This window comes from Schistocerca serialis, chromosome 9 (assembly GCF_023864345.2).
Source record: "Schistocerca serialis cubense isolate TAMUIC-IGC-003099 chromosome 9, iqSchSeri2.2, whole genome shotgun sequence".
Lineage (NCBI taxonomy): Eukaryota > Metazoa > Arthropoda > Insecta > Orthoptera > Acrididae > Schistocerca > Schistocerca serialis.
The window spans coordinates 341,550,781-341,567,198 of NC_064646.1; the positions used below are offsets into that span (position 1 = coordinate 341,550,781).

The 16,418-nt window shown below is 39.5% G+C and overlaps 1 protein-coding gene across 2 annotated transcripts; it reads right to left on the reverse strand.

The window, feature by feature from the left end:
• Nucleotides 1–15,609, reverse strand: LOC126419011 (m-AAA protease-interacting protein 1, mitochondrial-like). Of its 2 annotated transcripts, XM_050086065.1 has the most exons (5): nucleotides 15,223–15,606; nucleotides 14,888–15,059; nucleotides 14,599–14,797; nucleotides 4,876–4,972; nucleotides 1–201 (listed from the first exon to the last, which is right to left on the reverse strand). In XM_050086065.1, coding segments are annotated over exons 1-5 (567 nt in total). In that variant the 5' UTR covers nucleotides 15,225–15,606; the 3' UTR covers nucleotides 1–104. The 2 variants fall into 2 exon arrangements, with proteins under 2 accessions (XP_049942022.1, XP_049942021.1); XM_050086064.1 differs by having other exon boundaries at nucleotides 14,888–15,609.
• Between the last annotated feature and the right edge of the window lie 809 nt (nucleotides 15,610–16,418).

Consider the following 16,418-nt stretch of genomic DNA (forward strand, 5'->3'; position numbering starts at 1 on the left):
TCATCTTAATACTTTTATATTTAGCTCATTTTTAAAACTATGAATTACAACAATTTATCTGTGACAGACACAAAACAAGTTAAAATCTTGCAGTTGTGGAGCCATTACCCTGCAGGAACTGGGCGTATATCAAATCGAGTTACACGGAACAGTGAGACAGTCCAGTCTGGTAATCTTCCTTCTGTATAATTTCTATGAAATCTGAAATCAAGAATTCAAAGCATATAAATATACAGTTTACCATTTTAATGATAATTTTGTGTTAGTGTTGGAAGAAAACTTACAAAAACAAAGAATCAACATCAAACATATATAAAACACACAAACTGATTGGGCAGAGAGTGGTACTTGCAAAGTAAAGACAGACACACCTTAAGATCGATAGTTTGAAGGCTCGTTTGAACACCAAAGCAGTGGCTTAAGCATGATACTATTCAAGGTGAGATACACTTGCCTTTCACTGGGCTCATTTATGCAGTTAGTTATGGTGGAAACTAGTTTAAAGTTGGCTACTTTGCCAGAAGGTGGTAAGTGACCAAAAAATGTCCTTGGACTGATTGAGAATTGCAGTCTGATAGTGAGTGTGTGTGGGGTTTTAAGTGTTTCATCAGAAAAAGTTGCATCCCTATCTTCTGCCATTTCTAATTTGCCACATGATGGAGGATATTCTGTTTACATTTCTGTGCCGCTGCTTATTATACAAAATTCAAAATTATAATAAGGTAAAGCAAGTGTAGTGCAGGCTGATGACACTATAAAACAAAATATCCTTCCTTCAGCAACAAAAATCTCTCTTTGCTACTACATACTTTCCAATAAACAAAATGCAAACACAAAATAGTGAATGTGGTTCAAACTAATTTTTTTAATATATGCATATATTCAGAATGAACCAAAATGTTTGCACCCTGACATCGCAACGCAGTTCCTTGCATACTAAAAGTACAATAATTTAACCCCATGCTTTTTTTTTTTTTTTTTTTTTTTTGTAGAAAATCAATGCCAAAGGCAGGCAATTGGGCTACACTCTTATCAAATATAAGACAAGTATCTTCATTCAGTTCAATACATCTGTGCTCTCCAGTGAATGCAGCAGTGGGTAGTGTTTTGTATTGGAATACTTGAGTTTGATTACAGGCCTAGGCAGTTTCTATTTTTGATCCACCCACTAATACTGTACTGTAGACTTTTTAAAACACTAAACATAACAATCATTTGTCAAACCTGTCATATATATTCATCAAGAGTAATAATCAGTAAGGTAATTTTTATCATGATTATATGATAGAAATAATTACAGAACTTATCAATGAGGAGATGTTAAACATATATACTACATTTACTAACAGCAGCAATTGCAATACTTTTAAATATGCCATCAGTGACAACATGTCTTCTACATAACAGAACAAATGCTTAAAGCGACCTCCCTGCATCCCTAAACATTAGTGATCTGCGGGGTCTTGCTTCTCTGAAACAAGTTAGAAGAGCAGCATAGAAGTACAGTACCAGCTATTTCACATTCATTGGCAGAGAAGAATAAACATGCTCTTCCATATGTCCATACAGAAAGATATAAATGGAATTTAGGCCAGACAAATGCAGAAGATGGAACACACAACCTCCATGGCCAATCCATTTCCTGGTAAAGCGTCGACTTAAATCATGTTGCACATTTCTTCCAAAATTTGCAGGTGCATCGTCATATTAGAGCACAACCTCTGCTCAATAAGAAGTAGAATATCTTAAGGCAAATTGTGATAAATGCATCATAGCTTCACTCAGTCAACCAATCCAGCAACCTGTGCAGACCTGCGATACTGCCCCAATATTCTGGCCCACAAATTGGTGTATCCAGAGGCACTGGTAATGTGTGGGTTAACATGTCAATGGAAGGCACTAAGCATATTAAGATACAGTCATGTGTGAATGCTGCTTAATCAGACTATATTACAATTTTTATTAAGTCATTATTGGCTCCCTATTGTTGTTGGAACCATTCAACAACTGGCATCTGCAGAAAGCAATCCTTAGGATGTTGGCATTGTAACAAATAATGATAGGGATGTAACCCTTCATTGTGCAACATGTCAAGAAGCATGTGTTGTGAAACATGCTGTTTCCCTACTACCTCATGAGTACTTTCCTAACATACTTGGTGTATAGCTTCTAGAATCGGTTCTTGGTTAGCTCTGGAGTACTGCTAGTCTGTAGATAATCTCTATTCACTGAAGGTGGGGGAGGGGGGTGGGGAGGTGGGGGAAGAACTTGTCTTGCAAAGGTGGAAATCCACACAAAAACATATTTGTCTTGATAATGTCGCTCTAGATACTTGGCAGCATATTCACTAACAGCAATTCCAGTGCTGTTATCAGATGTAAGAAAGATCAAAAGCATGTTGACATATTCAGCAGTTGTGTATGCCATACTACTGCCCACACAGTTTAACAAGACACATAAGCAGAGAGCACAGTAGGTCTACAGCTGTGCCCTATCTGTGGAATATCACATGTAAACACTTCATTTGTCCAAGTGGGCCATTCTCCCTAACATACATCAACCCTCTTACAGACTTTTCTTGGTGCCACTTTTACATACAGAGCTGTAGAAATCAACTATTTAACCTGAACTTTAAGTAGCAGCAAATTCCCTGTGACAATTTTCAGAACACTTTGGGAGTGCTTTTAGACAAACAAGATGCTGATGATGATGATGATGTAATTGTCTCAAAAGGAACTGCATAGCACATGATGTTCTTAGGCTGTGTGTGTGATTCACGACTTGTAGGAATACAGCTTTTGTTCTGCCTTATTCTACCCAACACAGTCACTCATGAAAGCCATAAAACAGTTACACCAACTCCCTATCAGTAACAGATGAAATTTTTCCAGGTATCCATCGATAACAAACAGCTATAACTGGTTCTTACATGATTATGGTTCTAAAAATAGTAACAGTGTTTTGTGATTACTTGTGAAATGGGTTGCTTGCCCTACTGGTAATGGAATATCCTAATTACATGTAATGGATATGAAAGTGATAGGGATGATAACTGGTGCTAATCCATAGAACCAATGGCAGAGGCTATACCAGAAACTGTGTTCAAATGTAGTTGATTAAATAGTGTGAATATAATAGAGGGAAACATTCCACGTGGGAAAAATAGATCTAAAAACAAATATTCTGTAACTTACCGAACGAAAGCGTTGGTAACACACAAACACACACAAATTTCAGTCCAAGGTTGCTTCATCAGGAGAGAGGGAAAGACGAACGGAATAATGAAAAAGATTGAAATTTGTGTGTGTGTGTGTGTGTTTTTTATTTATTGTCTCCTATCAACATACCAATGCTTTCGTTTGGTAAGTTACAGAATCTTTGTTTTTAGATATGATTAAATAGTGTGATAGACTACACTTGATCCAATGTGATTTACGTAATTGCAGGGGAACAACTTAGGGGTACAGCTGAAGAAAAGGGACAATGGACTGGAAAGCATGGAAGTGAATAGAGTGAACATTTAAAGCCAAAATACATTTTTAAAAGTGGAATAATGAAAAAGATTGTACTCCCATTTCTGCATTAGTACACCATAGCTGTCAGTACTGAATGAGTATACTTGTTATACAATGCTGTGTTGGTGTACTGTGTAAGAACACAGTCTCTCTCACCAATACCCCCACTTGCCCACGCCACATGCCGACTCTACCACATCCTAGCCTCCCTCAAGTCCTGCTCCTTAAAACCAGTTGTATTCAAAACTAAGAAAGATGTGTATGTTTTTGCAACACAGCTCTGGGCTTGAATGAATCACCCAAATTCTCAATCCAGGTTGTGATTTAAATGTGCCAAAATATAGGGCCAGTCTCACCAATTTCCTTGAGTAACTTTTCTTTGCCTCTGCTGGTCAGATGATATGATCTTACCTAACTCATTCCTTTGTTTGTAATTACGTGTTGGACACTGTTCTAGCCAAGGGCAGTCACGAGGCTATGGACAAACAGTTGGGGCATAGGCAGGCAGCCAGCTAGCCATGTTGCGTATGCAAACGTACTGCCCTGGCTTCACACCTACAGGCAGGAGCAGTCAAGTGGTTAGCGTGCCTGCAATAGGGCTACCTGGCAATTAGTCTATACTCACAGCACTTTGGAAGTAGCACTGGACAGCCTAACTCATTGTTTGCTTTGTGTGTGCAGGAGGATCACTAATTCGTCCATAATGACAAATTGAAAACAGATACATAATACAGGAAGTACTCAGTTCCTTGTCATGGAGTACAGTCTGTATCTCATCAATCTTGTCCTCAAGATCTGCAGTAGTTATCAGAAATTTGTTCTTTGGCATTTGATCCATAATTCCTTACTTGTAGACTATGTGATTTCTATTAGATTCATCTGCTTCTGTCATCTTCTTCCCCATAATCTTCAGGAACTTTTTGCCCCTCTTTTAATTCACCCCATACTTTTTTGTTTTTTCTTCTCCAATATTTACCAATTTCTTATTTTTTCTGTAGCTATCTAACCTTGTATCCCACTTTACCTGTGATCTAACTAACTTCACCTCATTATACAATTTTCCTCTCACTGTCCTAGTTTTGTTTTCCTTGGCTTCAGGGTCACAAAAGACTTTCTGAATAACTTAGTGTTACTTCATCCAATTCTGTCCTCTCTTTGCTGGATAAAGGGACCTGTGATACCAAAAACAAGCATTTCTGTCTGCCTTTGTTTGTGTGTAGCATCAATCAATTGTGTAGAAAGTTGGTTTTTAAAACATGGGTTGCTGTAACTCTTATTATATTATTAGTTCTGTAACATGTATATATGTAGCATTTTATTAATTAATTTTTATTCATTTGAGGTTAGTGAGTCATCTTACCTTGCTAATATTTCAATGAAGATCAAGGCACTTGAACTTTTGTGTTCAGCTGTCTTCAGGGCGACAAAAACCATGTCCACGTCACAAAACTTCTGTTCTGAAACATATCATGATGGATATTTTTGGACAATGTTGATTTTTTTAAAACCTAATACATGGCCAAAAAGTTATTCATTAGCTAAATTTGTACATAATAATATTGGTTCTGTTGTAACATAAGCACTACATAAAGCTGCTTAAAATTATACATCCTTTTCATATAGTTATTTTTACTTGTATTTGCTTTATCAGCTTCTTCATGTGGTTCACGTTTTGACATTTGGTTTCTCCTTTAGAACTGACCCCCAGCTTTCCTAACATTTATTGGAACTAAGAACTTATTCACAGTGAGGTAATAGTTTTTGGTGGGATGGCTTCCATGAACTAATCCTGCAAAGCTTCATATGAGTGCACTGCTGATCTTAATTCTGACAATTATTTTAGAAAAGGCTGAGATATTTCTGCTGCAGCTAGAGATCAAAATGACTTATTTTTACTTAAAAGATGTTTTAATTACTACTAACTGACAAGCATTGATAACTCTCTATATACTTTACCTACACAAAATAGAATTTCAGTTTCACAATCCTCTGATCAAATGGAACCATTTTCTGCACATCACAACAACATTATGTTTGATTTTTATTTTGGCACTTGTCTAGTTATTTTAGTTTACTTGTTTTTAACTCTTCCACATCCCTCCCCATTTTCAACCCAGTTCAATCAATATACATTACTACATAAAGATAAGATGCTGTTTACTATTGTTAGTAGAATCTGATAAAGTTCTTGACCAATTTACTTCAATACATGATACTGTAATAAATGTTTGGGTAGAGACAAACTAAATATTTTTTAATATATATGTATCAAACAGTGTAATGATGCCTGTCCAGAATCTCCTCCCAAACATCAATTTCAGCCAAATTTGGTACACAAACTGAAAAACTTCAAGAGTAGCAGCACTGCGAGGTAAGAAACCTACTACATCTACATCTACATTTATACTCCGCATGCCACCCAACGGTGTGTGGCGGAGGGCACTTTACGTGCCACTCTCATTACCTCCCTTTTCTGTTCCAGTCGCATATGGTTCGCGGGAAGAACGACTGTCTGAAAGCCTCTGTGCGCGCTCGAATCTCTCTAATTTTACATTCGTGATCTCCTCGGGAGGTATAAGTAGGGGGAAGCAATATATTCGATACCTCACCCAGAAACGCACCCTCTCAAAACCTGGCGAGCAAGCTACACCGCGATGCAGAGCGCCTCTCTTGCAGAGTGCCCCTTGAGTTTGCTAAACATCTCCATAACGCTATCACGGTTACCAAATAACCCTGTGACGAAACGCGTCCCAGATATTTTACAGAAGTAACTGCTACCAGTGTTTGTTCCGCTATCATATAATCATACAATAAAGGATCCTTCTTTCTATGTATTCGCAATACATTACATTTGTCTATGTTAAGGGTCAGCTTCAATACACGTGGAGATACAGCCAAAATGTCCAGCTCCTGCCATACAGGCTGCCCTGCACAACGTGTGTGGTGTGGGAATAGTATTGCTCTGCCTTATGGATGTGTTATGCAAGGTAGCCTACATGTCAGTGGCAAGAAACAATTTTCCAGTCCCATTTGTGCAGGCTGCCCTACACGACAAGCCTGTTGGGATGGAGTAGTATCAGCTTGCTTGATCAATCTGTTTTGTAGGGCCACACATGCAGAGGAGGGTGGTTGAGATGGATAGAGGGGGGGGCAGGTTGGGATGTATAGAACAGGGGAGTAGGAGGAATGGACAGAGGAGGCGGGGATAAGAAGATGGATGGGAAGAGGGGGAGGAGGAGATTCATAGGATGAGGGGGGGGGGTTAAGGGACAGAGAGGGGAGAAACTAATGGATAGGGAAAGGGGAAAGAGGAGCTGGATAGGGTGAGGTGAGGAGAAGGTGGTGTACAGAGAGGGGGGGGCAGGAGGAGACGGCTAGGGAGTGGGGAGCAAGACAAGATGAATGAAGAAAGGGGACAGGGTCCAGAAGTGGACAAAGAGAATGGGTGATGGAGAGGATGAGATGGCCAGAGAAAGATGGAGGATGAGTAGATGGACCGAGAGGGGAGGGAAGAAGAGGTGGACAGAGAGGGAGGAGGAGGAGGAGGATGAGATGGGCAATTAGAAGGATGGGGGAGGGGGGAGAGGACAGACGGGCCGAGAGCGAGGGGAGATGAGGAGTACATGCATAATGGGCAGGTGGAAAAGGAAGAGGAGGAGAAGTATATGGACAGAGGACGGGGGATGAATATATGATCGGACACGGGGGGGGGGGGGGGGGGGGGTAAAGAAGATGGACAAATAAAGAGGGGAGATGATGAAACAGAGGAGGAGGAGACGAAAGAGGTTGCTAGAAGATATGCAACAGAGAGTGGGGATGAGATGAGAATGATATATTTGTTGAACATACGCAGTCAAAGCTGCGGAGAAAAGGCTATATATCTATGTCCATACATATAAAAATAAACCACTGGACCTATTTCAACCAAACTTGATACACATATCCCTTATTGCCAGGCAACAATTGCTGTGGGGTTAAGAACCAGTTGCCTATCATTATTTAGGAGATATGTCGTCAAACACTGAGATGCAAGAACAACTGCCACATTGTGCACATTTTCACAGACAATATTCACATATGCCACTGAATGTACCTACACAAATATATCATTGTATGATACATACTTCAAGGGATATTACATGATAAACATGGAGATGCATAAAAAAATGCTGCATCATTCATGAAGTTTTAATTAATTTATTCTTTACTACCAAGACACTCCTAGAGTTGAGTCAACTTGAAGAAATCACTGACACCTAGCATTGCTTTTGATAGCTTTCAGCTGTGAAGCACAAACAGCTGTAGGCAAAAACAATAGCTGTCTATAGAGCACTTGACACAGGTCCACTCAGCATACAGAAACTGCCTGAGATCTTTGTAAGACTTTCATAATTTGAATGGTGTTCTCAGAAATGCATGGAAATGAAGTCTTTTTAATATTACACTACAAGTACGGTTAATTTTTATGTATGTATGTAGAAGAACTACTCACAGGCCACTGGACCCAAGTTGGGCAAATCCGACACACAAACTGCTTATCCTGAGAGGACCAACATACAGGGGCTTATAATGCTCTAGCTCTAATATTTATGGTGACAAACATGATGTTTAAGCTCCTGCTGCATTGACTGACTTGCACCACAGGTATGCTGCATGGGAATCTTATGAACCTGCTTAGCTGGGCAATCTACACATCAGGGGCAAGAAACGGTTTCCCAGCCCACGTTGTGCTGGAGTAGTATTGGCCTGCTTTGCAAGGCAGCCCACACGTCATGTGAGGGAAAGGGTTTCCAAGCCCTTAGCATATAGCCTGTGCTGCATGAGAAATGCACTGCAGTAATACCACCCTGTTTTAGCTATCTCTTGTGAAAGTACACAAGCCTGGAGAAAGGTCGAGATGGACAGAGGATGAGATAGAGGGGGGGGGGGAGGGGGAGAGCAGAATGGGGTAGATAGGGAGAGAGAGGTAGGAGAGGATGTAAAGAAAGAGAGTATGGGGAGAAGGAGATGGGGGAGAGAGAGAGAGTGAGAGATGATGGACAGAGAGGGGAAGGACGAGGAGATGGACACATCTGGAGGCAAGGAGATGGGCTGGGAGAGGGAGAGAGACAGGCCACAAGATGTGTGCATTATATGTAATATACTTGAACGCAAGCAGTGGTGGTGGTGGTTGGGGCGGGGGGGAAGGAAGGAGGGAGGGAGGGAGGGAGGCTGACTGTATGTTATACTTCACAAGAATCAGCACTGTGGAGTTCATAACTTTCCGAGCAGACATATGAGCAAAAATGTGTTTTTTTTTTCTTTTTTTTTCTGTCCTTAGCATATAGTGTGTGGGAACAGTATCAGCCAATCTTATCAACTTGCTTTGCAGGTAAGACTAAATGTTGGGGGCAAGAAACAGTTTGCCAGCCCTCAATGTGAAGGGTGCCCTGCACAACATGTTGGAGTAATATCAGCTTGCATTATCGACCTCTTTTGCCAGGGCAACTTATATGTCAGGGGCAAAAGAGAGTTTTCAAGTCCCTTATATACATTCTGACCTGCGTGACACGTGTGGATGGGTATAGTTGTGGCAATGTTGAGATGGATAGAGGAGGAGATAGACAGACTGGGAAAGAGGACGAGGATTTTGACAGAGGGAGGGCGACGATGAGAATAAATATGGGTTCTGCAGGAGATGGAGAGGGGGGAGGAGAGGATGGACAGAAACAGAGGGAGAAGGTGATGCGCAGAAAGAAGGTAGAGGAGAAATGGACAGAGGGAGGGGTAAAGGAGGAGGACAATGGTAGTGGGCAGATAGAGGTGGTAGGATGAGGTGGACAGAGAGATGGCCAGAAATGCAATAGGAGAGAGAAGAGGAGGAGATGTGTGCAACATATGTGCCTAACACATATCAGGAGACGCGGTGGGGAAAAGGCTAGTTTTATATACGGAGAAAACATTGTTTGCAAAAAATCCCTAAGATCTACCAATTTACTTCAAATTTTTTAAATATATATAATGCATAAATATACACATAATATATAATAGAGAAATGTTGTATTCAGTTTTTTAAGCAACAATATACAGATTTTCTACTAAAACCGGCTGCACGAAAGAAAGTGCCGCACTGTGAAAAAGTGTGGATTCATTCTCTCTTTCAGTCAGTTTTAACTTTGATAGCAGGTAATTTAAATCATTACAGAAATTGTTCCTCTCATTTATATTCTTTTTCCTTATGTAAAATTTTACGCAAAACTTGTACACATGACAATGTTCTGTTTCATCTTGTTTAATAGACTAGGCCTACATGAAAGCTGTATTTATGGCTTATCGGCTTATGTTTAGAATACTACTATGGAATATGAATCACATGAAACTTTGTAATCCTGTGTGTTTGCAGATTAAAACTATACAAAGTACTGTCATTGAAGCTACTATCCTCACAGATCCACCAGTTGTCATACTTCATATACCAATGATCCCAACCAATTAACCCATTCATTTTAAATGACTTCAGTTGTCAATCAAGGTTTTATTTGCACTAACAATAATAAACGCTCAAAGTGAGAAAGGGTGGGGTGGGGGGGGGGGGGGAGTGGACAAGATGGACACATCGAGGCGGAGGGGAAGGAGGCTAAGATTAATATTTTGAAACACAAATTTGCAAACAGAAGTGGCAGTTTGTAAGGCACTACTAAATTTGGAAGCACTGAAATTACCCATATAATTGGCCATTAGCATAACTTAAAACTATAAACTTAAATTGATTCATAAGACATGTCATAAATCTGACATAGGGCTTATTTGATGACATCATTTCTATGTCACAAAATTAAAGAAGCAGCCTCCGCTGCAAAGTGGCAGTTGTGTGTGCAGTTTCAGGAAATGTTGGGTTAGTTAAGCCAGTGATTCTGATTTTTCAATTTTAGTAAATAACATGTTCACAATATTGACTTTAACAATAACAAATGTTACTCAAAAATTGTTTGTTATTTATTAAGATCACTTCAGACTTAAAATGGATCTGCAGAACTGCAACCTTAAACAACCAACAATCAAACTGTAAGTATATCTGCAGGATTGGTGGATTCGAATGTGCTAAAGATGGGCTCACTTCTAAAGAGTCAACAACAAAGAATATGTAGATCTCAACTAGGAAACATTCTTTGAAAATCTGAAAGCAGCAGGGATAAAAGATATGGAGTCAAAAGTTGTCTATAGCTTGCACAGAAACCAGGCTGCAGTTTATATTAGCAGAAGGATGTGAAGGGGAGACAATAACAGAGAAGATAATGAAATCAAACTATAGGTTATCCCCTATGTTATTCAACCTGTACATTGAGCAAGCACTAACGGGAAATCAAAGGGAAATTTGAAAACTGTACATTGAGCAAGCACTAAAGAGAAATCCAGAAAATAAATTTACATCTGTGAGAATACGAAGCTTAAAGTTTGCTGAGGACAATTTAATTCTGTTAGATACACCTAATTTGGGGAAATCAGCTGAATTGCATGGGCAATGTCTTTGACAGAGGTTCTAAGATGAAAGTCAACAGAAGTTAAAAAAAACTAGGGACATAGGTTAAATTAGGGAATGAGATAGTAAAGTCATTTTTGGAGTGACGTAATTGAAAATGGTGAAAGTAGTGTGTCTAAAATGCAAACTTGCAACTGTAACAAACAATGCAAATTTTAAGAGCGAGGTCTCGAGTGTAGCCATGAACATATGTGACGCATGAACAACAGACAAGGCGAAGCTAGAAGCCTGGGTCAAGATGAATATTTGATACAAGTCTTTAGATTTGATCAATGACTGCTGTGACATCACCTTTTGCTTCGTATACTCCTAGTTCTGTTGTTAGTTACTGAAAACAACAAATGTGAAGCAAAAAAATCTGATTGTGGTGACAGAGTGAACTGTAGCTTCACATGAACTCTAGGTTAGGTTGGCTGAAGTGATCGCTGTATCAAGCAGAAATCTACAAATACCAGTATTTGAATGCTGGCCCCTATTTTGACTGGAACCAAGGTCGGAATCTTCCTACATGTCAGTCAGGGTGCCTGAAAATAGCATAATAAATTGGCAAAACTGGCAGCCAAATAAAATAACAGTTCAGAAATTAGACGGCTGAAAGGTGTTCGATTTGACATCCTCCATTAGAAAAAACTGTCAACAATATCACTTTATAATCGCCATTTGTTTTAGGCATTTATCACATGTTTACTAAGTCACTGGTCCAAACCAATGACTCTTATAGAATATTTATCCTTATCCAGAAACTTTCAAAATCTGGAGTCACAGAAGAATGCTGAGATTAGGATAGGCCTATATCAAATAACAAATGAAAATGTAGACCTACTGAATCAAATATAGGAGAAAAGAACTTTAAGATATAACAATGAATTGCTAAGACACTGAAGAACAGCAAGTTTTATAATGCAGGGGGTAAAATTTGAACTGGGGTTCAGTAAGAAGGTTCAAGTGGCATTAGGTTGAATTAGTTATGTGGAGACGAGGCATCTTGCAAGGGTAGATAGCATGGCGAGCTGCATCAAATCAGACCGCTGACGAAGAGTGCAACAATTACGAATGCTGGACTCAAAAAAAGGAAAGCAAAAAGGCAGGTATTTTCAGCTTCTGTTAGTATTTATATAAACATGTGGACATTCCACTACTACTGTAATATATTTGCACATTGTCATTTGTCAGCCTAGTTATCAGCCTAATAGAAATTACTAAAAGGTATCAGATAGATTATATAATGGTAAGACAGAGATTTAGGAACCAGGTTTTAAATTGTAGGACATTTCCAGGGGCAGATGTGGACTCTGACCACAAACTGTTGGTTATGAACTGTAGATTAAAACTGAAGAAATTCCAAAAAGGTGGGAATTTAAGGAGATGGGACCTGGATAAACTGAGTGAACCAGAGGTTGTACAGAGTTTCAGGGACAGCATAATGGAGCAATTGACAGGAATGGGGGAAAGAAATACAGTAGAAGACGAATGGGTAGCTCTGAGGGATGAAGTAGTGAAGGCAGCAGAGGATCAAGTAGGTAAAAAGACGAATGCTAGTAGAAATCCTTGGGTAACAGAAGAAATATTGAATTTAATTGATGAAAGGAGAAAATATAAAAATGCAGTAAATGAAGCAGGGAAAAAGGAATACAAACTTCTCAAAAATGAGATCGTCAGGAAGTGCAAAATGGCTAAGCAGGCATGGCTAGAGGACAAATGTAAGGATGAAGAGGCTTATCTCACTAGGGGTAAGATAGATACAGCCTACATGAAAATAAAAGAGACCTTTGGAGAAAAGAGAACCACTTGTACGAATATCAAGAGCTTAGATGGAAACTCAGTTCTAAGCAAAGAGGGGAAAGCAGAAAGGTGGAAGGAGTATATAGAGGGTCTATACAAGGGCGATGTACTTTAAGACAATATTATGGAAATGGAAGAGGATGAAGATGAAATGGGAGATACGGTACTGCGTGAAGAGTTTGACAGAGCACTGAAAGACCTGAGTCGAAACAAGGCCCTGGGAGTAGACAACATTCAATTAGAACTACTGACAGCCTTGGGAGAGCCAGTCCTGACAAAACTCTACCATCTGATGAACAAGATGTATGAGACAGGCAAAATACCCTCAGACTTCAAGAAGAATATAATAATTCCAATCCCAAAGAAACCAGGTGTTGACAGATGTGAAAATTACCAAACTATCAGTTTAATAAGTCACAGCTGCAAAACACTAATGCGAATTATTTACAGACGAATGAAAAAACTGGTAGAAGCCGACCTAGGGGAAGATCAGTTTGGATTCCATAGAAATGTTGGAACACGTGAGGCAACACTGACCCTACGACTTATCTTAGAAGAAAGATTAAGGAAAGGCAAACCTACGTTTCTAGCATTTGTAGACTTAGAGAAAGCGTTTGACAATGTTGACTGGAATACTCTCTTTCAAATTCTGAAGGTGGCAGGGGTAAAATGCAGGGAGCGAAAGGCTATTTACGATTTGTACAGAAACCAGATGGCAGTTATAAGAGTCGAGGGGCATGAAAGGGAAGCAGTGGTTGGGAAGGGAGTGAGACAGGGTTGTAGCCTCTCCCCGATGTTATTCAATCTGTATATTGAGCAAGCATCAAAGGAAACAAAAGAAATATTTGGAGTGGGTATTAAAATCCAGGGAGAAGAAATAAAAACTCTGAGGTTCGCCGATGACATTGTAATTCTGTCAGAGACAGCAAAGTACTTGGAAGAGCAGTTGAACGGAATGGACAGTGTCTTGAAATGAAGATATAAGATGAACATCAACAAAAGAAAAAGGAGGATAATGGAATGTAGTCGAATTAAATCGGGTGATGCTGAGGGAATTAGATTAGGAAATGAGACACTTAAAGTGGTAAAGGAGTTTTGCTATTTGGGGAGCAAAATAACTGATGATGGTCGAAGTAGAGAGGATATAATATGTAGACTGGCAATGGCAAGGAAAGCGTTTCTGAAGAAGAGAAACTTGTTAACATCGAGTATAGATTTAAGTGTCAGTAAGTTGTTTCTGAAAGTATTTGTATGGAGTGTAGCCATGTATGGAAGTGAAACATGAACAATAAATAGGTTGGACAAGAATAGAATAGAAGCTTTCAAAATGTGGTGCTACAGAAGAATGTTGAAGATTAGGTTGGTAGATCACGTAACTAATGAGAAGGTATTGAATAGGATTGGGGAGAAGAGAAGTTTGTGGTACAACTTGCCTAGAAGAAGGGATCGGTTGGTAGGACATGTCCTGAGGCATCAAGGGATCACAAATTTAGCATTGGAGGGCAGCGTAGAGGGTAAAAATTGTAGAGGGAGACCAAGAGATGAATACACTAAGCAGATTCAGAAGGATGTAGGTTGCAGTAGGTACTGGGAGATGAAGGACCTTGCACAGGATAGATTAGCATGAAAAGCTGCATCAAACTAGTCTCAGGACTGAAGACCACCACAACAACAACAACAACAGAAAGTACTTCATTTAAGTTAAAAGCAAATACACTATTATTTTTAGGATTAAGCTCTTATTTTAAACAAATATATAAAGTCAACGTAATTTCCTCTCACCCACTATGGTCTGAAAATTAACTCGCCGTGGAACAGCAACCTGAATATCTTCTGGTTCTATCCCAATAAGACGCCTTTGCTCATCGCTCCATGATGTTTCAATGTCGTGGATTAGTTTGGTTGTTGCTTTCCTTGTTAGAAGACCAGCCAGTCCATCCCTCAAATCTTGACAAATCAGTTGAGATATAGTTGACACCGCCTTTTGCAACATGTACAGATTTCAGCAGCGGACACTTCAATTATAAGACGTTGTTACTACTAAAATAACATTTCACTGAAGCGTGCCTACCTGTTTTGCTCCACGTTTAAATTCTGATTCATTGAACTGTGGATCCCAGGTATTTTTCAAAATACCAAAATCTAATTTATTCATTAACCACGAGAATGGATTCTGTATGTATAGAACCTTTGGGAACGGTTTATTCGGTTTTTCATTGTCGACAGATGTCTTGTGAAAACACCTGTAAGTATGAAGGCTACTCAAAATTCTAATGCATCGATGAGAACGTGTATGCAATAAAGACAAATGTTTTTGTGCAGTAAACGTCTGAATACTCGAATGATGAACGTGATTTTGGAATCCAACTACATTACAACAGCCTAAAAAGGAATTGTCCTTCTTACATCCACGAATCAAACTGCTAAGTCGACTATAGTGGTATCTACCACATATATTTCGAGGGGCCGTGGTAAACATAACGATTTATACGAATTTCTGCTGGCAACTAACTATACAATACTAAAATTCAATAATCCAAACGAAGTGCTTGGAGAAGGGCTAGATTCATTTCTACTGTTATGTAGCAGCCATGATACATTCAACTGGACCGCTCCATCAGTTACATGTAACTGAAACCTTCTTTTCAAATTACACTCCCCTCAACACTTCCAGCTATATGTCAACAGACCAACGAAAACATTATTACTTGTCAAAGCACTGAAGTACAAGTAGTGTTAATACTGACAATCGATATCGTTCGATTGCTTTTGTTTCTTCTTCTTCGCGGATGTATCACTTACGGCCCGTCCACACGCAACGATCTGTCTGCACAAATGTCTGCGCACATCACATCTGACAGACAGATCGTTGCGTGTGGACAGAAGATTTGCACCAACCTGAGGTGTGTGCAAACCTGGAAGTTGGAGTTGGAGGTTTGAGCGAAACCTCTCAAATCTGTGGGTTCAAATCACATCTGCGCAGACAAGTTGGAGCGTGTGGACAGGATATCGTCGCAAATCTGGCGCGAAACAGCTGTTTGCTCAGTCTAGTGTTTGTATTTGTGCGCACAGGGCATTAAAATGGCTGATACTCGTCAGTGTTCTCGAGAGTTTGTAAGTGAATTCATTGAAATATATAGAAACCACCCACGTTTGTGGAAGATTAAAGTAAAGAATATAGTGACCGAGACAAAAAGACAGCAGCATACAATGCTCTAATTGAAAAATTGCGGGTATTATTTCACTCAACTCTTGTTTCGATATTGTAGTTGAAAATTCCAAATCCTTGTAGCTCCTTCCTGTTGCTAGAAATCTTAATGTTACCGCCAGCCGTTCATGAGGAGAAATTGCCCTTCTCTATACAAATATTTTTTCTCATAATATGAGGGGTTACAAGCTTTAAGTATAAGTTTCGACATCCATCCGCAAATAATCCAGTCGTTAGGTTCGCCCTGCAACTCTCGCAGTAAATTTACGTGAGAAAACTGCTTTCGCTTTAGCAGCCACTATCAACACCATTTTGACCGCTTTCTCTGTTTCCTGCGGTTGGTCTGAATGTTTTTTGCAACACAAGTTGCGAACACAGACCACAACAGAACTTC

Excerpts from the sequence above, each read along its gene's own strand:
- LOC126419011 (XM_050086064.1), bottom strand. The coding sequence starts at position 15,295 with ATGTTTACCACGGCCCCTCGAAATATATGTGGTAGATACCACTATAGT. Across the intron at positions 14,798-14,887 it reads TTAAACGTGGAGCAAAACAG|GCGGTGTCAACTATATCTCA; the intron begins GTAGGCACGCTT and ends ATGTTGCAAAAG. Across the intron at positions 202-4,875 it reads TTCATTGAAATATTAGCAAG|ATTTCATAGAAATTATACAG; the intron begins GTAAGATGACTC and ends TCTTGATTTCAG.